We start from the raw sequence: 22,984 nt of genomic DNA, 5'->3' as shown, positions 1-22,984 counted from the left end.
TAGAGAAGGAAGGAAAGGAAGGAGAGAAGGGAGGAAAGGAAAGGAAAAAGGAAGGATAGAGAAAGTAGAAAACGAAGGAAGGAAGGAAGGAAGGTAGAAAAGGGAGGAAAGGAAAGGAAAAAGGAAGGATAGAGAAGGAAGGAAAGGAAGGAGAGAAGGGAGGAAAGGAAAGGAAAAAGGAAGGAGGGCACATCCATCCAGTGTTACTACAAAATGAACGTTTCTGGCTGGCCTGCAGCATGGCAGCTGCACAGGGGGTAACGGTCACGGAAAGGAAAATGGCCACCTCAGAAATACTCTCATCAGTTGTCTGAAGGGCCCGTCTCTTACGAATCCTCAGCGTAACCAGTTTTCCTTCCCCCCGAAGGCTTCAAAGTGCAGCCAGCGCCATCTCATCTCTGCATTTCTACACAGGAGGTCCTCGGCTTACGTCCTTTTTGTTTAGTGACCGTTCGAAGTCACAGCGGCCCTGGGGAAAAAAAAATAAGCGACCGATGTCCGTTTTTCGATCCGTCGCAGCCTCCTCAGGGTCACGTGGTCAAAATTCAGACCCTTGGCCGCCGACTCGTATTTACGACGGGCGCAGTGTCCCCCCGGGGGAGGAGGGGGCGGTCACGCGATTCCCTTTGGCGACCTTCTGACCGGCCGAGCCGCTCAACGACCGTCTTGCTGACTTGCCAGCGGCAGCGACTCGCTTAACGGCCGTGTTGCTAACGTAACCGTTACAAGGGACTCCCTTAGCAACCGGGGCAGGAACGGTCGTAAAATGGGGCAAAGCTCACTTAACAACTGTCTCGCTTAGCGGCGGGAAATTGGGGCAGAATTCGTGAGCTGAACTCGATTTTGGTGACCATTTTTGTGGCTGTTGTAAAATGAACCGCAGGACTGTTAATCAAACCACCTGGGTGCCGAGCAAATCCACCATTTCGGTTGGGCGTTTTTTTTCCTGCTTTCTGCTAAAAAAAAGGTGGGGGAAACGTCACAAATCGTGATCAGTCACGAGCCCGGGATCTGCAAATGGTCGCAAATGCAAGCTGGTTTCCAAGTAGCCAAAATGCGGCCACCTGACCCACGGGGTAGGGCGGTGTGTCATTTAATCAGAGTTGGAAGTGCTTGATAGCCTGTAATGCATCCTCTCCAAGGCCGTTTCAAATTTGATGGGTCATGAAGTGACCGGTCCTTAAGTGAGGACTACCTTTATGTTGTCATACAGGAAAATCCTCGACTTAACGGCCATTTGTTCATTCGAAATTACAACAGCGCCGAATGAAGGGGTTTATGACATGTGCCCAAATGTTACAGGGGTGAGAATGCAATAGTGCAGGCTAATTCACTGCCCACTGCCAGCAGTTCGATCCTGACTGGCTCAATTTTGACTCAGCCTTCCATCCTTCCGAGGTTGGTAAAATGAAGACCCAGATTGTTGGGGGCAAGAGGCTGACTCTGTAAACCGCTTAGAGAGGGCTGTACAGCACAGTGAAGTACTATATAAGTCTAAATGCTATTCTGTTCTATCCCATCCTGTCCTGTCCTGTCCTGTCCTTTCCCTATTCTATTCTATTCTATTCTATTCTATTCTATTCTATTCTATTCTATTCTATTCTATTCTATTCTATTCTATTCTATTCTATTCTATTCTATTCTATTCTATTCTATTCTATTCTATTCTATTCTATTCCATCCCATCCCATCCCATCCCATCCCATCCCATCCCATCCCATCCCATCCCATCCCATCCCATCCTTATTCTATTCCATCTATTCTGTCCCATCCCATCCCATCCCATCCCATCCCATCCCATCCCATCCCATCCCATCCTATCCTATCCTATCCTATCCTATCCTATCCTATCCTATCCTATCCTATCCTATCCTATCCTAATTCTATTCTTATTTCTGTTCTGTTCTATTCTATTGCCATTGTGGCACAGTAGTGAGAATGCAATATTGCTGGCAAACTCAGCCCACTGTCAGTAGTTTGATCCTGATGAGGTTCAAGGTTGATTCAGTTTTCCATCCTTCCGAGGTCAGTAAAATGAGGACCCAGATTGCCGGGGGCAATATGCCAATAATGCTGGCTCTATATGCAGCATATGCAAATAATAATGCTCGCCATATCATAAAAGTCTGGTCGGGACCACTTCACGACTGTAACCAGGAGATGCCAGTCCTAAATTGCGGTTGTAAATTGAGAACAACCTAAGCCTCTCTTTGATTTTAACCTTTGGCTTTCATTTGATTCATGTCTGAACGTAGGTACCTTTCTATAGGCCACCCAGAATTACCTTACAGTAAGATGGGCAGCCAGTCAAATTTTCAAATAAATAAATTGCCGCTTGGTAGTGAAATGAGCGGAACATAAATTCCGTAAAATGAATTGATTATCCCTCTGCTTCTACTCACCCCAGGTGACGAGGTGTTGTGTTTTTCCAGAGCTGTGGCTTGTGTAAGACACCAACGCCATCCCCTGGTTCTGTGTGTTTGTTTGTTTTTTCCTCGCAGTACCTAAAATTAAAGAATTTTGAGGAGGAGGTCAGAGCCCACCGTGATCTCGACGGCTTCCTGGCCCGAGCGAGCATCATTCTGGACGAGACGGCCACGTCACTGGACGACGTTTTGCGGGAGATGTTAAAACACTTCGCCGAAGACTCCGACAACTTGGAGCCGAGCTGCAACTTTGACAAAATTATGAGCACTTTATTCACCGATTCGGGGACTCCCAGAGAGGGGAATGGTATACAGTTCCTTCTCGTTTCTCTAGGCTGGGAAAAATTGGGTGGGTTTTTTTCCGTAGGACGTTGAGGTTCTGGGTACCTCCTTCCCAATCCGTGGTAGGTAGACTCATTCTCCATCTCTAATGTTGGAAAAATGCCTACATTTGATCCTGGGATTCCTCTGCGCCTTCATTTACATAGAATATAGAAAATAGAACCCTAGGGGTGGAAGGGGCCTTGAAGGTCTTCTAGTCCAACCCCACGTGCAAATCATGAGACCGGTCAAATGATTGTCCGGTCTCTTTTTGAAAAATCTTAAAAGAGGAGGGAGTAAACCTATTCTCCAAAGCCCCTGAAGGCAGAACAAGAAGCAATAGGTGGAAACTCATCAAGGGGAAAAACAATTAATCAGTGGAACGACTCGCCTCCAGAAGTTGTGGGTGCTCCAGCGTTGGAAATTTTTAAGAAAGAGATTGGGCACTATTTGTCTGAAATGGTATAGGGCAGGGGTAGGCAACCTTGGCTCTTTTGTGACTCGTGGACTTCAACTCCCAGAATTCCTGAGCCAGCCACGCTGAGGAGAAACGGAGAGGTTTCCAAGCTGAGCCATGCTGGCTGAGGAATTCTGGGAGTTGAAGTCCACGAGTCATAAAAGAGCCTAACTCTGGCCTAGGCCTAGGCCGCTTTATGACTTGTGGACTTCAACTCCCAGAATTCCTGAGCCAGCCACGCTGAGGGGAAAGGGAGAGGTTTCCAAGCTGAGCCATGCTGGCTGAGGAATTCTGGGAGTTGAAGTCCACGAGTCATAAAAGAGCCTAACTCTGGCCTAGGCCTAGGCCGCTTTATGACTTGTGGACTTCAACTCCCAGAATTCCTGAGCCAGCCACGCTGAGGAGAAACGGAGAGGTTTCCAAGCTGAGCCATGCTGGCTGAGGAATTCTGGGAGTTGAAGTCCACGAGTCATAAAAGAGCCAAGGTTGCCTACGCCTGGCCTATACCATTTCAGGCAAAGAGTGCCCAATCTCTTCTTAAAAGCCTCCAGTGATGGAGCACCCACAATATCTGGAGACAAGCCTTTCCTCTGGTTAATTGTTCTCAGAATAACCGAGTCAGAAGGGATCTTGGAGATCTTCTAGTCCAACCCCCTGTTCAAGTAGGAGACCCTATACCAGGGGTAGGCAACCTCGGCTCTTTTATGACTCGTGGACTTCAACTCCCAGAATTCCTGAGCCAGCATGGCTCAGCTTGCAAACCTCTCCCTTTCCCCTCAGCGTGGCTGGCTCAGGAATTCTGGGAGTTGAAGTCCACGAGTCATAAAAGAGCCAAGGTTGCCTACCCCTGGTCTAGGGTCCCCTGCTCGAGTAGGGGGTTGGACTAGAAGACCTCCAAAGTCCCTTCCAAGTCTGTCATTCTGTATTCTGTAGAAGTTCAGAAGAGAAGAACCAGGGGTGACATGATGGCAGGTCTTCCAATATTTGAGGGGCTGCCCCAAAGAAGAGGGAATCAAGCTATTCTCCAAAGCGCCAGAAGGCAGGACAAGAAGCAACGGATGGAAACTAGTCAAGGAGAGAAGCAACCTAGAACTAAGGAGAAACTTCCTAACAGAGTGGATAATTAATCAGTGGAACTCCTTGCCTCCGGAAGTTGTGGGTGCTCCATCACTGGAGGCTTTTAAGAAGAGATTGGACGACCCTTTGTTTGAAATGGCATAGGGTCGCCTGCTCAAGCAGGGGGCTGGACTAGAAGACCTCCAAGGCCCCTTCCAACTCTGTTACTCAGTGATGGAGATTACAAGCAAAAAACACCAGAAGACCAAAATTTTCTATATCCCAAGAGACGCTAGGTTTCGGGCAAACCTGGAGTGAACTTAAAGGCAAGTGCATATGTAAAATGAATCAAAATTATTATTATTATTATTATCATTATTTTTGTCTTTCGAATAGTTCACCTTTTGTCGGACACAATTCAGGGGGTGACGGCTACAGTCACCGGGATCCAGTATCAGCAGTCGTGGCTCTGTATCATGTAAGTGTTTTGTCCGAAAGATTCAACCGTAAAGTTTTGGTGCCACTGAGGCTGTATCGTACGAATCTTTTTTTGTTTTTGTTTTTTTAAAAAAATATTTTATTGTGTTTTTTTTTAACAATAACTATCTCTAGTGTCTAGCAACAGAAATCTTGGGCTCAGTCAGTTATGGTCGTAAGCCGAGGAGTAGCTGAATTGCCAAATTCATTTTGTGCATTTCTCTCAACACCTTCTCTCAATTAACATTATGTGGGCAGTGGAAAGCACCGCTGGAAGTAACATTTCTTAATTCTGTGGCCTTTTCTTTGTTCGGTTTTTCATCTGAGAAGCTTCCCTTTCAGCTCAGCCATTAAGTTCTTTAAAGCCAAAATTATTCTTCAACAGAAAAGGAAGGAACACAATGCCAGCAGCACCTGCAGAAACAGAATAAAACAATGGTGCACAGAAAAAAAATGCACAACTTTTAAGTCCTTTGGAAGCTGTTGAATTTTTAAAGCTTTTACATATACTCTTCTTAACTTTTTTTTTTGGTACCGTGGGGGAGAAAATAACAACAGAATAAATTTTCTTCCTTTAGAAATGCAAAAGAACAGAAATTTGAATCTATCTTATGACCGCTGTGGTTTCAATAGACACAGAGTCCTTGACTTAACAACTACAGTGGGGGCCCGAAATTCCTTTGCTAAGCAAAGTGGTCATTAAATGAATTGTACCTGATTTTACGACCTTTTTTGGCCAGGGTTGTTAAGCAAATTATTGCATTTGTTAAGTGAATCCTGCGGTCATTAAGCGAATCCAGCTTACCACGTTGGCTTTGCTGGGAAGGTCACAAATGGGGAATCACAGGATCCCAAAAGTTGCCATTGTCATAAATCCGTAATAGTAGTGTTCCAGTATCTCAGGGGCTGCCCCAAAGAAGAGGGAGTCAAGCTCTTCTCCAAAGCACCTGAAGGCAGGACAAGAAGCAACGGATGGAAACTAACCAAGGAGAGAAGCAACCTAGAACTAAGGAGAAACTTCCTGACACTCAGAACAATTAACCAGTGGAACGACCTGCCTCCAGAAGCGGTGAATGCTCCAACATTGGAAGTTTTTAAGAAGAGACTGGGCAGCCATGAGCAAGGGGTTGGTCTAGATGACCTCCAAGGTCCCTTCCAACTTTACTATTATGATTATGATTGTGGTGGTAAGGTGAGGAACGTCTGTACACTTTGGGGTCCCAAACGTTCTTGGGTTCAAAACACCCCGTTTTGAGCCCTGTGCCCATGCTTCAGGTGCAATGTGGGCATTTCACGTTCTGCAGAGAAGGTTTCAATGATGTAGAGATCGTTTGGGGCTGAAAAGACAATTTTAGCTTCTTCGTGGCTGCGAGCGAGAAGACCTCGCTTAACAAGTCCCCAGACGAGTGTGGGCAAAATTTCTGCTGGGAAGCCGTAGGCATTAACTGACACATATGTACGCAAGTTACCTGCAGCCAGGAACGATCACTGCCAAAAAAATAAAAAATTAAGTTTAACTTAAATCGAAACGTCTTAGAGCAGGAGGGTGTCCAGCCCCCGGGCCGTGGACCAGTACCGGGCCGTGGCATACCGGCAACCGGTCCGCACAAACGAGCAAAGCCCCATCCGCAGGATGTAGGCAGCACACAAAACCACGCACCCTCCGGTCCGTGGAAAAACCTCTCTCCATGGAACTGGTCCGTGGTGCCCCAAAGGTTGGGGGCCTCTGATTTAGAGCAGGAGGGTGTCCAGCCTTGGCAACAGACTTGTGGAGTTCATTTCGACTCCCCTCCGCCCTGTGCGCGCCCACAGAGAGGGCCTCCTCAGGGTGCCTCCTGTCAGGGAGTGTCGACTGGTGGCCCCCAGGGGGAGGGCCTTCTCTGTGGGTGCCCCGGCTTTGTGGAACCAACTGCCGGTGGAGCTCCGGACGACATCAGACCTCTGATCCTTCCGTCGCGGGTTGAAGACCCATTTATTTGAACTAGCGGGTCTAGCCTGATGGGGGTACATGGGTTTTTATTGGCTTGTTTTATTTTTGTTTTAACTTGGGCACTGATTTAATTGTTTTTTAATGTTTGTAATGTTTATATTGTTATTTATATTTATGCCCTGTAAACCGCCCTGAGTCCCTTTGGGAGAAGGGCGGTATATAAATCTCAATAAATTAAATTAAAATTAAATTTCCCAGAATTCCCCAGCCAGCTGGGAGTTGAAGTCCACGAGTCATCAAAGAGCCAAGGTTGCCTACCCCAAATGAACACGTGGACCTTTTCCAACCTTTTATTTTTTTTTGAGCTGTTTCTCTACAAGTCGTCCCTGACTGACAACTGTTTCTTGAGTGACTCTTCAGGGTTAACGACAGCATTGCAAAAAAGTGACTTGCGACCATTTTTCACACTTAACGACCATTGCGGCGTCCCCGCGGTTACGCGATCAAAATTCATTTGCTTGGCAACTGACTCCTATTTAGGACGGTCGCCGTGTCCCTGGGCATCACGTGGTTCCCTTTTGCCACCTTCCGGCAAGCAAAGTCCACGGGGGAGTCCAGTTTCACTTAACATCCGTGTCACTAACTTAACAACATCAGTGACAAGAAAGGTCGTAAAATGGGGCAAGGCTCAGCTGTTGCTTAGCGACAGAAATGGTTGGGCTCCATTCCGGTCGTAAGCCGAGGACTGCCTGTGTAATTCACGTTCCTGCCACAGTTCCTAAGGAGTTTAATCCCGAGTCTTGCTTTGTCTTTTAACCAAATGCCAGACCCTGAGAATTCAAGAAAAGAAGGAACCATGCAAATATTAAATTACTCCTCCAAGATCATGTTCTAAAAGAGATTCTTCGTCTTTAGTTTCTTCTCTTCGCTCTCTTGCCGCTTTGATGATAGGAGAGATGCTTTTTATTGTGCAAATGTTCCCTTTAATTAAATGCAGGCAACTCGTTTTACCGTAAGGATTGGGGTAATTCGTTTATTACTGAGTAAGGCAGGAGCTGGCTAATGTTTTCTTGGAGTTGTAGGAAAGGCTCAGAAAGCAGAAATACTTGTAGTCCGGAGACGTTCTCCTATATTTTTGGTTTTCTGCCGGTGCGTGTCGATTTGAGGGGAAAAAAATAAGACAATTGGAGTGTTTTCAGAGCAGTAGAGGAGATGTGGTCCTTATTTAACAGGGGAGTGGCCCAAGACTGCATGTGTCTTCACCTCCCACAACAGCCCTATAAGGTGGTGGGCTGAGCGCGGGTGACTGGCCCAAGGTCGCCAAGCTGACTTTCATGCCTAAGACAGGACTATAACTCCCAGTCTCCTGGTAATTGGCTTCAGATCACCCAGCCAGCTTTCATGCCTAAGGTGAGATTATAACTCCCAGTCTCCTGGTGATTGGCCCCAAATCACCCATCCAGCTTTCATGCCTAAGGTGAAACTATAACTCCCAGTCTCCTGGTGATTGGCCCCAAATCACCCAGCCAGCTTTCATGCCTAAAGTGAGATTATAACTCCCAGGCTCCTGGTGATTGGCCCCAAATCACCCAGCCAGCTTTCATGCCTAAGGTGAAACTATAACTCCCAGTCTCCTGGTGATTGGCCCCAAATCACCCAGCCAGCTTTCATGCCTAAAGTGAGATTATAACTCCCAGTCTCCTGGTGATTGGCCCCAAATCACCCAGCCTGCTTTCATGCCTAAGGTGAAACTATAACTCCCAGTCTCCTGGTGATTGGCCCCAAATCACCCAGCCAGCTTTCATGCCTAAGGTGAGATTATAACTCCCAGGCTCCTGGTGATTGGCCCCAAATCACCCAGCTAGCTTTCATGCCTAAAGTGAAACTATAACTCCCAGTCTCCTGGTGATTGGCCCCAAATCACCCAGCCAGCCTTTATGCCTAAGGTGAGACTATAACTCCCAGTCTCCTGGTGATTGGCCCAAAGTCACCCAGCCATGTGTAAGGTGGGGGTAGAACTCACCATCTCAAGGTGATCGTCCCAAAGTCACCCAGCCAGATTTCATGTGTAGGCCAGAACTAAAACTCCCCGTCTCCTGGTAATTGGCCCAGAGTCACCCCTACAGCTTTTTTTGTGTCTTGCAGTGCGGTGGCGGCCCATTTTTGCGCCCCCACAGTATGGCAGTGGCCAGGTTTTGCATCCCGCGGTGTGACGATGGCCCGTTTCCATGCCCCGTGGTGCTTCGTCCATTTTTGCGCCTTGCAGTGCAGCGTCCCGTTTTCACCCACTGGCCAGCCTGTCTCGGTAGCGGGCCGTGGCCTCCTGGCCACCGGCCGTGGCCCACAGGTTGGAGACCCCTGTTCTGGAGCAGTGGTGGAGCCCTCTTGAGTCCCTTTTCCAAACTGCTGTGGTGGAAATTGGTCCCCATTCTAACCACCCCGGAATGATACGGGGGCCTGCTGCTTGAAAAGGGGTTGGACTAGAAGACCTCCAGGTCTTCCAAGCTCTGCTCTTCTGCGTGGAATTGGCAAACGGCCACTTGGCTTTTGTGCAAGCCATTTGTCTCTGGGTGACAACGTTTTCCCATCTCTGCGTGTGCCATAAATGCGCCGAGAAGCCTTGAATTATCTCTGCAAGTGATTCGAAAGTAATTTTATGCCTCCTGCTTGGATGGAAAGCAGCGTCTACATTAGCGGGACTCAATTTCCCGGCATAATCCAGGTCATTATCAAACAATGGTTTTAAAAGGGCAGGTTTTTTTAAAAAATTTCCAAGGGGCCCAAAACATCATGATTTAATGCTCAGCTAAGCTCTGCGGTAATATTAAGTGGTGTATCTGTTTTCCGTTATTTTATTTTATTTTATTTTTTGCTTTTCTCTTATGCTGGGGGACGTGCCCTGCCTGGAGCAATGAATTCATAACTCAACTACGGTGTGAAATGCTATGCAGTAATACCGTGAGGCTATCATACCTGCTGGGAGTCCCACACATTTCTCACTAAAGATCTCCTAGGATTTAATTAATTCATTTTATTTATTTACTTCTTTATATATCACTTTTATTGTTACAAATAGCTCAGGCTGGCAAAGATACCTAAAGTTCCTTCCCCCTCCTATTTTCCCCACAATAACATCCCTCTGAAGTGAGTTGGGCTGAGAGAGGGACAGGCCCAAAGTCACCCAGCAGGCTTTCATGGCTAAGGTGGGACTAGAACTCACCGTCTCCTTGGCGATTGGCCTGAAGTCACCCACCGGATTTCATGGCTAAGGTGGGACTAGAACTCACCGTCTCCTTGGCGATTGGCCTGAAGTCACCCACCGGATTTCATGGCTAAGGCGGGACTAGAACTCACCGTCTCCTGGCGATTGGCCCAAAGCCACCCAGCTGACTTTCATGCCTAAGGCGGGACTAGAACTCACCGTCTCCTGGCAATTGGCCCAAAGTCACCCACCGGATTTCATGGCTAAGGCGGGACTAGAACTCACCGTCTCCTGGCGATTGGCCTGAACTCACCCAGCTGACTTTCATGGCTAAGGTGGGACTAGAACTCACCGTCTCCTAGCGATTGGCCTGAACTCACCCAGCTGGCTTTCATGGCTAAGGCGGGACTAGAATTCACCATCTCCTTGGCGATTGGCCTGAAGTCACCCACCGGATTTCATGGCTAAGGTGGGACTAGAACTCACCGTCTCCTGGCGATTGGCCCAAAGCCACCCAGCTGCTTTCATGGCTAAGGTGGGACTAGAACTCACTGTCTCCTGGCGATTGGCCCTAAGTCACCCAGCTGGCTTTCATGGCTAAGGCAGGACTAGAATTCACCGTCTCCTTGGCGACTGGCCTGAAGTCACCCACCGGATTTCATGGCTAAGGTGGGACTAGAACTCACCGTCTCCTGGCGATTGGCCCAAAGTCACCCAGCCGACTTTCATGACTAAGGCGTGACTAGAACACACTGACTCCTGGAGGTCTTCTAGTCCAACCCCTTGCTCAGGTAGGAAACCCTCTACCATTTCAGATGTGGAGAATTCGACTTACATCCACAATGGAGCCTGAAATTTCTGTTGCTAAGTAAGACAGTTGTTAAGGGAGCTTGGGACACTGCAACTGTCATCAGTACATGCCAGTTGCCAAGCATCTCAATTTTGATCACATGACCAAAAGGATGCCGCAAAGTGGGGAAAAATGGTCAAAAGTCACTTTTTTCCCCGATGCCATTTTAACTTTGAACGGTCATTAAATGAACTGGGGTAAGTCGAGGACGACCTGCGCTAAAGGAGGCTTAACTTTTTCGAAATAAAGTAAAATCAAGTTGAGCTAAACATTGCTAACACGCGTGTGAAGTGAGTCAGGTTTCCCCGTTGACTTTTCTTTTCAGAAGGTCACAAAAGGGGGATCACGTGACGCACCCACACCCCCAGGACACTGCAACCGTCATAAATACGAGTCAAGTCGCCAAGCCTCCAAATTTGGATCGCTGAGCATGGGATTGCTGCAACGGTCGTTAAGTGTGAAAAGCAGTCACAAGTCACTTTTTGAGGTGCCATTATCACTTCGAACGGTCACTAAACAGCCTGTCCTAAGTGGAGGACGACCCGTAATGAAGGTGTGTGTGTGTGTTTCTCTTTGATGTCACTTCAGCCCCTGAGATTTGGCGTGACACAATCGCGCGCTGTAAATCTGGAACATTCATGTCTTATTGGAGGCCTTAAGTGACCTGAAAACCCATCATCCACCCCCGACTTCTAGATATCTACTGAAGCTGGCAGCAGCAGAGTTGTCATAGCTGGGCCCGAAAAATAAAATTACATTAAAGATGAAATTCAGGGTCCTGACAAGGCTTTTCGAGAAGCGTCTGAAGTGCGAAGTGAAGTTCTCACATTTGTCAGAAGTAAAAAAAAAATAAGAAAGAAAACTTGACGGCAGAGCTGTCCGTTAACGAAATGAAAGCAGATGGAAGCTGGGCTTTCAGCCCCCGAAATGAAGGCAGCCCAACACTTTGGACTGGGCCAGTGAAAGAGGTGCAAATGTGTACCCTGAATTGACTATAAATAGCTCCAAAGATCCATGACAGCGGCTGAAATTCTTTCATAATTGTTTTTTTCTTTTAGATTTTTGTGTTTTTTGACGATGTAACCCCCCCTTATCAAAAGTTCGTCGATGTTGGCGTGGCTTAATGGTTCCTGTCTGGACAGCGGGCAGAAGGATGACATTAAATTTTCACCCAATCCAGCTTGGATTTTAGAGGGATTGAAAAAGAGACATTTCTGGAGAAATTCAGAATCCAGGGAAGAAAATGGGCCAGAAAATGGCCTAGGCCAGAGGTAGGCCTAGGCGGCTTTATGACCTGTGGACTTCAACTCCCAGAATCCCTGAGCCAGCATGGCTGGCTCAGGAATTCTGGGAGTTGAAGTCCACAGGTCATCAAGCGGTCATGGTTCCCTACCTCTGGCCTAGGCCATTATATTCTACACGGGACCATTTTCTTTGACCTACGACAATTCATTGTGACTGTTGGAAGTTACAACAGCACCGAAAAAAGTGACTTACGACCGTTTTCACACTTAACGGCCGTTGCAGCATTCCCCGCGGTCAGGTGATCAAAATTCGGCGGCTTGACAACTTGACTCATATTTATGACAGTCGCAATGTCCCCATTTGCAACCTTCTGAAAAGGAAAGTCAATGGGGGAAGCCAGATTCACTTAGCAACCCTACTTTATTTTTTAATGTTTTATTGATTTTCTAATTTTACATTTAAGTGTTTAAAAAGCAACGTGGCGGCTGAGTTAATCAAAAATTCAATGAAATGCAAACATCTTTAGTGCAAGTCTCAAACTACCACATTAAATATTTCCTCTCTTTTCCCCTTAGTTATTTACTGTCTCATATTTAAACTAATAGTTCTTATTATATCAATTAAATAAAAATAACATTCTTACATTTATCAATCATTTTTAGCTTATACGTATCCTGGTTATTTTAACTTTCACTCTTTATAGACAATATCCTAATTAGTTTTTCCCAATTTTTAATTTCCCATTAATATTTACTTAACCCTGTTACTCAATAACTGCAGTGACTCACTTAACAACTGTGGCAAGACAGATCATAAAACCAGGCAAAGCACAAATGTCTTGCTTAGCAACGGAAATTCAAGGCTCCATTATGGTCATAAGTCGAGGACGACCCATAATGTTTTTCAGTAGGACAGGATGCTTTGAGGTTCACAACATTTCCCAAAGGGAAAAAAAACCTGTATTTCCCCCCACCGCTGTTCAAGATCGCATAAATGTCATTGCTGTTGAATAAAAATTGAGGCCGTCGCTGCCTTAGATGCAAAGAACGAAACCTCGAATTGCAAATAGCGCATTAAGCCGTTCTCTTCGCGCACCAATTTTGGCTGATGAATATACATGAGAGCTTAAGCGACCTAGGAAACCAGAGGATTGAACCGATAACCCGAGTTGCCTCACAAATTCTCTTGTATCTGCTCTCCGTAACTGCAAGAAATGGAAGTTTGTACAAGAAAATGGACACACAACCTCGTTTTGGCAGGTTGATGATCTTCAGCCCGCCTCAGTGGAGCAGATCAACACCAGCGCGACAGGAATCGCTTAGCAGACGTCTCATTAGCTGGGATTTTTTATAGATTTTATTTTTAATTGATGAACTGTCCGTGGGTATCTGCGGAGCTTCTCCGCCCTCCAGGTCAGAGTTGTCCCAAAGGTGTTTTTTCAAAAGGCAACTGGAACTTCCTTTGTTTTTCCCTGAAGAGGTTTCGCTTCTCATCCAAGAAGCTTCTTCAGTTCTGACTGAATGGTGTAGGATGGAAGGATTTATATTCCTTGCAGTCATCTGGTCGTCGGTACCCTTTCTGAGAGTCGTTGAGGCCATTCGGAGGTTGATCGGTGCCCTCCGGGTCACCCGAATAGTGGGCTGTCACATCCCTCCCCCTCTGTTGAGGGAGGACTACTCAGTCTTAATGCAGATGGCCTCTTTGACTCCTCTTTCAAACCAGAGGTCCTCTCTGTCCAGAACGTGGACTTTGCTGTCTTCAACAGAGTCGTGAAAAAGCGTGTTTGGGACTTTCACCAACACTGACAGGACAAGCCAACTGTTTATAAACAAAGACCAACTGCCCTCCCTTCTAGCACGGGTGATGTTACCTAGTTGGGTGATGAAGCATCTTCAAGAAAATGACCAAGCTCAGAGAGCACCGAGGACCACACAGCCCTCCTCCTCCTCCTCCTCCCAGCACTGATGATGTTACCTAGTTGGATCATGAAACATCTACAAGAAAACAACCAAGTTCAGAAAGCACCAAGGACCCCACAGTCCTCCTCCTCCTCCTTCCTCCCTCCCTTCCAGCACTGATGATGTTACCTAGTTGGGTGATGAAGCATCTTCAAGAAAATGACCAAGCTCAGAGAGCACCGAGGACCACACAGCCCTCCTCCTCCTCCTCCTCCCAGCACTGATGATGTTACCTAGTTGGATCATGAAACATCTACAAGAAAACAACCAAGTTCAGAAAGCACCAAGGACCCCACAGTCCTCCTCCTCCTCCTTCCTCCCTCCCTTCCAGCACTGATGATGTTACCTAGTTGGGTGATGAAGCATCTTCAAGAAAACCACCAAGCTCAGAGAGCACCAAGGGCCCCACAGTCCTCCTCCTCCTCTTCCTCCTCCTTGCAGCACTGATGATGTTACCTACTTGGATCGTGAAACATCTACAAGAAAACAACCAAGTTCAGAGAGCACCAAGGACCCCACAGTCCTCCTCCTCCTCCCCCCAAGCCCCACTCCCTTCTAGCACTGGTGATGTTACCTGAAATTTCTGCAAGGATACCACCAAGCTCAGAGAGCAGTGAGGACCCCATGTTTGTACACAGATATCCACAGAGACGAGAGAAACTAATTGTCCTCTCTGTTGACCTTCCCCTTCATGTTTGTCAAGGGGGCTAATGGGTCCCTTCCTCACGATCCTTCTAAGAAATGAGTGTTTGATGCACGAAGGGTACATTTTCTGCGCAGATTATGAGGGTCTTCCCTAGTCAGTTCCCTGGCCCACCGTGGAAACGAGGGCTAACCTTATCCCAAAGAGGCTTTTTCCCGAGGCAACTGGACTTCCTTTGTTTTTCTCTGAAGACGTTTCGCTTCTCACCCAAGAAGCTTCCTCATCTTGGGTGAGAAGCGAAACGTCTTCAGAGAAAAACAGAGGAAGTCCAGTTGCCTCGGGAAAAAGCACCTTAGGGACAGCTGTGACCCGGGTGACTGAGAATCTCCATAGAAGGTCTAAACTTGTTTTTTTTTTCCTTTCAAGCCAACTTCCTTCCCAGAAGGTGACCATCTCCTAGCCCTCCGGTCCGGCTGAAATAACCCTGTCTTTTGTTTTGACAGTTGCACTATCAAATCTCTCCAGCGCCGTCACGTTTGCATCAGCCGCCTGGAAAGACCCCAGAACTGGGGAGAGAATTCCTGTGAAGTGAGATTTGTGATTTTGGTGCTCGCCCCTCCAAAGATGGTACGTTGGCTTTCCTTCTGGGCTGGTGGCTCTTCCTTGCCTGTTTGCCATTTCCAAGCCAAATTCATCCTACTTCGAGTGCGGGTGAAAGAGCTTCATGTGGGGGAAATAATCACCTTTCTCTATTCAGTCTCTTGTCGCTATTCGGCCCACAGTGATGGCCTAACAACACAGGGGTCTCCAAACTTGGCAACTTCTAAGACTTGTGGACTTCAACTCCCAGAATTCCCTCTGGGGAATTCCTGGGAGTTGATGTGTCTACCTGTTTTAAACTGACCAAGGTTGAGAAAGACTACAAGAGATCGGACAGCCATTTGCCCAGAAAGGCTCTGGGCTTCCTCTTGGGCAGAGGGGTGGACTAGAAGACCTCCAACGTCCCTTCCAACTCTATTCTTCTATATTCTGTAATCTAAAGCAACCTTTGGAGGTCTTCTTTGAAGAATGGTTGCAGAAATTGGGTACGGCTAGTCTAGGGAAAAGAAGGGATGACATGAGAGCAGTCTTCCGATCTTTGAGGGGCTGCCACGAAGAAGACGAGGGGGTCAACTTACTCTCCAAAGCCCCGGAAGGCAGGACAAGAAGCAATAGATGGAAACAAACCAAGGAGACAAGCAACCTGGAATTAAGGAGAAATTTCCTGACTCTGAGAACTATCAGAGGTTTGTGGATACTCCATCACTGGAGGCTTTTAAGAAGAGAATGGAGAGCCATTTGTCTGAAATGGTATATAGAGTCTCCTACTTGAACGGGGTTGGACTGGATGACCTCCAAGGTCCCCTTTGATGATGTTCTGTGTTCCGTGCTGCATAGCCTTCAGCAAGCCCACCAAGGTCCTTTGAAGAGTCCGCCGTCCTCTGGGCCAGCCATTTTACTTAGACCCAGGATAAAGGGAAGGAGATGGAGATGTCATAAAACATCATGTAGATCAGGGGTCCTCAATCTTGGCACCTTTAAGACTTGTGGACTTCAACTCCCAGAATTCCTCAGCCAGCTTTGCTGGCTGAGGAATTCTGGACGTTGAAGTCCACAAGTCTTAAAGCTGCCAAGATTGAGGAGCCCTGATGTAGATATTCGTCTTATTCATTCACATCTCTTTTGGTTTCCTTGTTTTTGCTTCTTCAGAAAAGTACCAAAACAGCCACCGAAGTGGGCCGGACATTTGCCACAATGTTTTCGGACATCACCTTCCGGCAGAAACTTCTGGAAACCAAAACCGAAGAAGAATTCAAAGAAGCTTTGGTCCACCAGCGACACCTGCTGATGGTGGTCAACCAGAGGCCCTCGGCCATGAGCGAGGAACACAAAGCCCATGGTCCCAAGCCTCTGAAGGTACAGGAGGATAAGGGGAGCCGGTGCCATGCTTCAGGCCCTCGAAATGCAGCCCTGGTACCTTGCAGGTGTCCTCCTAAGACACGGGTAGGCAACCTTGGCTCTTTTATGACTGGTGGACTTCAACTCCCAGAATTCCTGAGCCGGCATGGCTCAGCTAGGAAACTTCTCCCTTTCCCCTCAGCATGGCTGGCTCAGGAATTCTGGGAGTTGAAGTCCACGAGTCATGAAGGGGCCATAGTTCCCCATGCTGGCTCAGGAATTCTGGGAGTTGAAGTCCACAAGTCATGAAGGAGCTATACTTCTCCATGCTGGCTCAGGAATTCTGGGAGTTGAAGTCCACCAGTCATGAAGGGGCCATAGTTCCCCATGCTGGCTCAGGAATTCTGGGAGTTGAAGTCCACCAGTCATGAAGGAGCTATACTTCCCCATGCTGGCTCAGGAATTCTGGGAGTTGAAGTCCACCAGTCATGAAAGGGCCATAGTTCCCCCATGCTGGCTGAGGACTTCTGGGAGTTGAAGTCCACCAGTCATAAAAGAGCCAAGGTTGCCTACCCCTGTCCTAAGAGGTTCTGCGGATAGTCCTCACCTTACGACCACAACGCAGCCCAGAATACTCCATCGCTAAGCAAGATGGTGGTTAAGCGAGTCAGAGTTGTTAAGCGAATCCCTGCAGTTGTTAAGTTAGTAACATGGTCGTTAAGCGAATCTGCTTCTCCCGTTGACTTTGCTTGTCAGGAGGTCACCAAAGGGGATCACGTGACGCCGGGACGCTGCAACCGTTATAAGTATGAGTCAATTGCCAAGCGTCTGAATTTTGATCAAATAACCATGGGGATGCTGCAAGGGTCATAAGTGTGAAAAACGGTCGTAAATCAGTTGTTTTTTTTTAGTGCCGCTGCAAATTCTCCTGGCCACTAAATGAGTGCTTGTAAGTCAAGGGCTACCTGTGCACATTTAATTTTTAGGGTCTGTTACACAACCTCACCTGGAGGACTAGGTGAGTTGAAAGAGACGGAGGACTGAGCAGCTGGCCAGCAAACGGCAGAAAGCAAAATTAATTTTGTGGCGTCCTTGGTGCCCACTGACCTTGATGGTTTTCTCTCAGACATCTCATTACCAAACTAGATAACGTTATCCACGCTAAAATAGCTATAACTAAAAACAAACTAAAAACTACTTCCAAAAATATTCAGCTTTGATATTAATGAGTTTTTTGGGTTCATTGAGAACATGGTTGTTGTTCAATAATAAAATTAATCCTCAAAAATACAACTTGCCTAATAATTCTGCACTCCCTGTATACCTAACAAAAATAATTCTGGCTTAAAATCTTACGGGTTTTTTTAGTCATTTTCTCTAACCATATATGTATTCTTAACCAGAATCTTTTGGCTTTCGGGCATGTCCACCAAAGGTAATATTATGTCCCTGATTTTTGTCTACATTTCCAACAACTGCTAGACATATTTTTAAACATTTTTGCTAACCTCGCAGGTGTTAAGTGCCATCTATAGAACATTTTGTATAGGTTTTCTTTGTAAGTCGCCGCCTTTGTTATTTTAGAATTACTTTCCCAAAGACTTTGCCAGTTTTCTAACTCTATATTATGCCCAAGGTTTTTTGCCCATGTTACCATTGTTTCTTTAACTTGTTCCTCTTCCATCTTTAAACTTAACATATACTTCTACAACTGAAGATGTTACCTTGTTGGGTCTTGAAATACCTGCGAGAAAACCACCAAACTCAGACACCATGAAGGACCCCACAGTCGTCGTCGTCCTTCTCCTCCTCTTCCTCCTCCTCTCCACAAACCCCACTCCTTTGTAGCACTGATGATGTTACCTAGTTGGGTCATGAAACGTCTGCAAGAAAACCACTAAGTTCAGAGAACACCAAGGACCCCACAGTTCTCCTCCTTCCCCTCCTTCCTCCTCCTCCTCCTCCTCTTCCTCCTCCTCCTCCTCCTCCTCTTCCTCCTCTCCACAAACCCCATTCCTTTGTACCACTGATGATGTTACCTAGTTTGGCTATGAAACATCTGCAAGAAAATCACCAAGCTCAGAGAGCACCAAGGACCCCACAGTCGTTTTCCTCCTCCTCCTCCTCCTCCTCCTCCTCCTCCTCCTCCTCCTCCTCCTCCTCTCCACAAACAACATTCCTTTGTACCACTGATAATGTTACCTAGTTGGGCTATGAAACATCTGCAAGAAAATCACCAAGCTCAGAGAGCAACAAAGACCCCACAGTCTTCCTCCTCCTCCTCCTCCTCCTCCTCCTCCTCCTCCTCCTCCTCCTCCTCCTCCTCCTCCTCCTCCTCCTCCTCAAATCCTCCCTTGTAGCACTGATGATGTTATCTAGCACCGATGACGTTACCTAGTTGGGTCATGAGATGTCTGCCAGAAAACCTCCAAGCTCAGAGGGCACCCGGGACCCCCCCAGACACACACACACACAGTTCAACCTTGAGCTTCAAATATCCCCCTCCTAAAATCAACTCTGCCCGTGTTGACGGTGCTTTTTGATGGCTTTGTGTGCCGCAAGGCCCTCCTTGCCTTTTTTGTGTGTGTGTGTGTGGTGCCTCTTGAGACCTGACGGCGTTTTTGGAGGAAACCCACCCACCCACCCCACCCGGTTCTCTGGCCGCCTAGCGTCCGTCTGCCCTGTCATCATTTCTTTTGAATTCCGTCTGCCGGCGGGCTTCTGCCGGTCTGCCCGGCGGAGGCCTGCGCGCTCCCTCTCCAACAATAGAGGCGCATTTTTGAACCGAGATAACATTTCCTTCCTCCCTTCAGCTGCACGAGTTCTTCAACGTTGGCAAAGGGATTTTTGATGACATTGCTAGAAGATTTCCAGTGTACGCTTTGGACTTCACCGACGGTAGGTGAGCTGCTGTTTACAGGGGCGCGGGGGGGGGGGAGAAAAAAAAGAGAGTCGACATATTTTGCCGTGTCCTGTTTACCAGGGTCTTGACAACTCGGCCTTGTTGCAAAGGAAAACTTGCATCGGGCTTTTTTCGAGGAGATTTCTCCCAAGTCTTCAGCCAAAAGGGATGTCCTCTGACCACGTCAAGGGTTGTCCACGTGTACCAAGAAGTTTACGTGCAGCGGCCAAAGACAGTATGATAACCCCCGTACACAATAGTATTCTCTCATTACCGGAGTCACATTTTACAATGTAGTTTGAGAGGTCTTTGGTGTTCCCCCGAGCTTGGTTGCTTTTTGAGGATGTTTCGTTACCAAACTAGGTAACATTTCTCAGGTATTTGTATTTGTAAAGCCTTGGACTAGACCTCACCCCCTTCTAGCACTGATGCTGTTACCTAGATTGGTAATGAAACGTCTGCAAGAAAACCACCAAGCTCAGAGAGCACCAAGGACCCCACAGTCCTCCTCCTCCTCCTCCTAGCTCTGATCATATTACCTAGTTGGGTCATGAAATGTTTGCAAGAAAACAACCAAGCTCAGAGAGCACCAAGGACCCCACAGTCATAGTAGTCGTCCTCCTCCTCCTCCTCCTCTCCTCAAACCCACTCCCTTCTAGCACTGATGATGTTACCTAGTTGGGTCATGAAACGTCTGTAAGAAAGCCGCCCAGCTCAGAGAGCACCAAGGACCCCACAGCTGTCTCCTCCTCCTCCTCCTCCTCCTCCTCCTCCTCCTCCTCCTCCTCCTCCCCTTCTAGCACTGCTTTTGTTTTATTTTATATATTTTATTTTAGTATCTATTTTGAGAGTCTATATGGCCTCAACTCACGGTGACTCTGGGCAGTTTGCAGAAATAAAACCACCCTACCCAATCCAATAATCCCACCCACCCCCACCGATGACAACAATCAGACCAACAACCACTTGATGGTGTCCCTCTCCCCTTGGGGTCACCAGCCCCATAGGAGGCAGGCTGGTCAATTGTCCTCACTGTCAGGAAATTCCTCCTTAGTTGTAGGTTTGCTTCTCTCCTCGATGGGTTTCCACCCGTTGCTTCTTGTCCGGCCTTCAGGTGAGAACAGGTTGACCACCGCCCCGCCCCCCCCCTTCCTCTCTGTGAGTCCCTTAAGTATCGGAAGACAGCTTGTTATTTATTTTATTATTATTTTAATTCCATTTATATCCCGCCCTTCTCCGAAGACTCAGGGCGGCTTACAAGCTTAGCAGTAGCCTTCATTCTATGTATATGCCTGCTTATTAGGGCTTTCACACACACCCCAAGCGGCATTATTACAAAGTCAGCTTAATTGCCCCCAACAATCTGGGTCCTCATTTTACCTACCTCGGAAGGATGGAAGGCTGAGTCAACCTTGAGCCTGGTGGGACTCGAACCTGCACTAATTTTATTTTATTTTATTTTATTTTAATCCCATTTATATCCCGCCCTTCTCCGAAGACTCAGGGCGGCTTACAAGCTTAGCAGTAGCCTTCATTCTATGTATATGCCTGCTTATTAGGGCTTTCACACACACACCCCAAGCGGCATTATTACAAAGTCAGCTTATTGCCCCCAAACAATCTGGGTCCTCATTTTACCTACCTGGGAAGGATGGAAGGCTGAGTCAACCTGGAGCCTGGTGGGACTCGAACCTGCAATAATGGCAGGCAGCTGGTGTTCCTTAAGGAGGCATTAGCCCACTGCTCCACCAAGGCTCTGTTAGCCATCGGAACAGAGCAGAATAAATTACCAGAGTTGGAAGGGATCCTGGAGGTCATCTAGTCCAACCCCCTGCTCAGGCAGGAAACCCTACGCCATTTCAGACAAATGGCTGTCCAGTCTCTTCTTGAAAACTTCCAGTGTTGGAGCATTCACCGCTTCTGGAGGCAGGTGGTTCCCCTGGTGGATTGTCCTCACTGTCAGGAAGTTTCTCCTTAGTTCCAGGTTGCTTCTCTCCTTGACTAGTTTCCATCTGTTGCTTCTCGTCCTGCCTTCAGGCGCTTTGGAGAATAGCTTGACTGCCTCTTCTTTGGGGCAGCCCCTGAGATACTGGAAGGCTGCTATCATGTCACCCCACTACTCCTTTTTACTAGATAGATATACCTACTTCCCTTAAGTGTACAACATATATGCTTCTTGGAAATGCACGGCTACCGTTGCATTGTGGGTAATCCTTGACTTGCAACCGTTCGTTTAGCGACCGCTCAGAAGTTACCAGATCACTGGAAAAAAGTGACTTATGACCGTTGTTCACACGGCCGTTGCAGCATCCCCTGGGTCACGTGATCAAAATTCAAGACGCTGGTCAACTGACTCCTACTTACGACAGTCGCAGTGTCCCGGGGTCACGCGATCCCCTTTTGTGACCTCCTGACAAGCAAAGTCAATGGGGGAAGCCAGATTCACTTAACAACCGTGTGGCTAATTTAATAGATTTATTTATTTATTTATTTATTTATTTATTTATTTGATTTATATAGTGAATTATTTATATATATATATTATTTATATGCAGTGATTCACCTCATAACCGTGGCAAGGAAGGGAGGTAAAGCAGGAGAAAGTTGACTGAACAACCATCTCGCTTATCGAGGGAGATTTTGGGCTGAATTATTGTCGTAGGTCAAGGACTACCTGCCTGTTGTATGTCGTTCTAAGGCAGGGGTCTTCAAACTTGGCCCTTTTTATGACTTGTGGACTTCAACTCCCAGAATTCCTCAGCCAGGCACGCTGGCTGAGGAATTCTGGGAGTTGAAGTCCACAAGTCACCAAAGGGCCAAGTTTGAAGACCCCTGATATAGACTTTAAGAGGAGTGGACTTCAGCTCCCAGAATTCCTCCACCAGCGTACCTGGCTGAGGAATTCTGGAAGTTGAAGTCCACAAGTTCATCAAAGGGCCAAGTTTGAAGACCCCTGATATAGACTTTAAGAGGTGTGGACTTCAACTCCCAGAATTCCTCGGCCAGCGTGCCTGGCTGAGGAATTCTGGGAGTTGAAGTCCACAAGTCATCAAAGGGCCAAGTTTGAAGACCCCTGATATAGACTTTAAGAGGAGTGGACTTCAACTCCCAGAATTCCTCAGCCAGGCATGCTGGCTGAGGAATTCTGGAAGTTGAAGTCCACAAGTCATCAAAGGGCCAAGTTTGAAGACCCCTGATATAGACTTTAAGAGGAGTGGACTTCAACTCCCAGAATACCTCGTCCAGCGTGCCTGGCTGAGGAATTCTGGAAGTTGAAGTCCACAAGTCATCAAAGGGCCAAGTTTGAAGAACCCTGATATAGACTTTAAGAGGAGTGGACTTCAACTCCCAGAATTCCTCAGCCAGGCATGCTGGCTGAGGAATTCTGGAAGTTGAAGTCCACAAGTCATCAAAGGGCCAAGTTTAAAGGCCCCTGTTCTAAAGGATGCATAGCTAAGAGACAAAACAGATTTTTTTAAAAAAATAAATTTCTGTCTGCTTTAACTTAAAATAGCTCCACTCCTACATTCAGGATTGCCCCGTTTTTAATCGTCGTGGGTCAGGATGGAGTGTGAGGGG

General features: G+C 47.2%; 1 protein-coding gene across 1 annotated transcript in view; it reads left to right on the top strand.

Annotated features, from left to right (window-relative positions):
• SLC4A11 (solute carrier family 4 member 11) overlaps positions 1-22,984 on the top strand; it is a 125,929-nt gene that overhangs the window by 68,333 nt on the left and 34,612 nt on the right. Inside the window, exons 5-9 of the mRNA XM_083367134.1 lie at positions 2,502-2,733; positions 4,657-4,738; positions 15,069-15,192; positions 16,315-16,521; positions 19,317-19,401. Coding sequence (XP_083223260.1) covers positions 2,502-2,733; positions 4,657-4,738; positions 15,069-15,192; positions 16,315-16,521; positions 19,317-19,401 — 730 coding nt within the window. The remainder of the gene's footprint in view (positions 1-2,501; positions 2,734-4,656; positions 4,739-15,068; positions 15,193-16,314; positions 16,522-19,316; positions 19,402-22,984) is intronic.

Source organism: Vipera ursinii, assembly GCF_947247035.1.
Source record: "Vipera ursinii genome assembly, chromosome: 7".
Taxonomy (NCBI): domain Eukaryota; kingdom Metazoa; phylum Chordata; class Lepidosauria; order Squamata; family Viperidae; genus Vipera; species Vipera ursinii.
The sequence above is the reverse complement of the archived record's forward strand: the minus strand, read 5'-3'. Positions and strand labels throughout refer to the sequence as shown.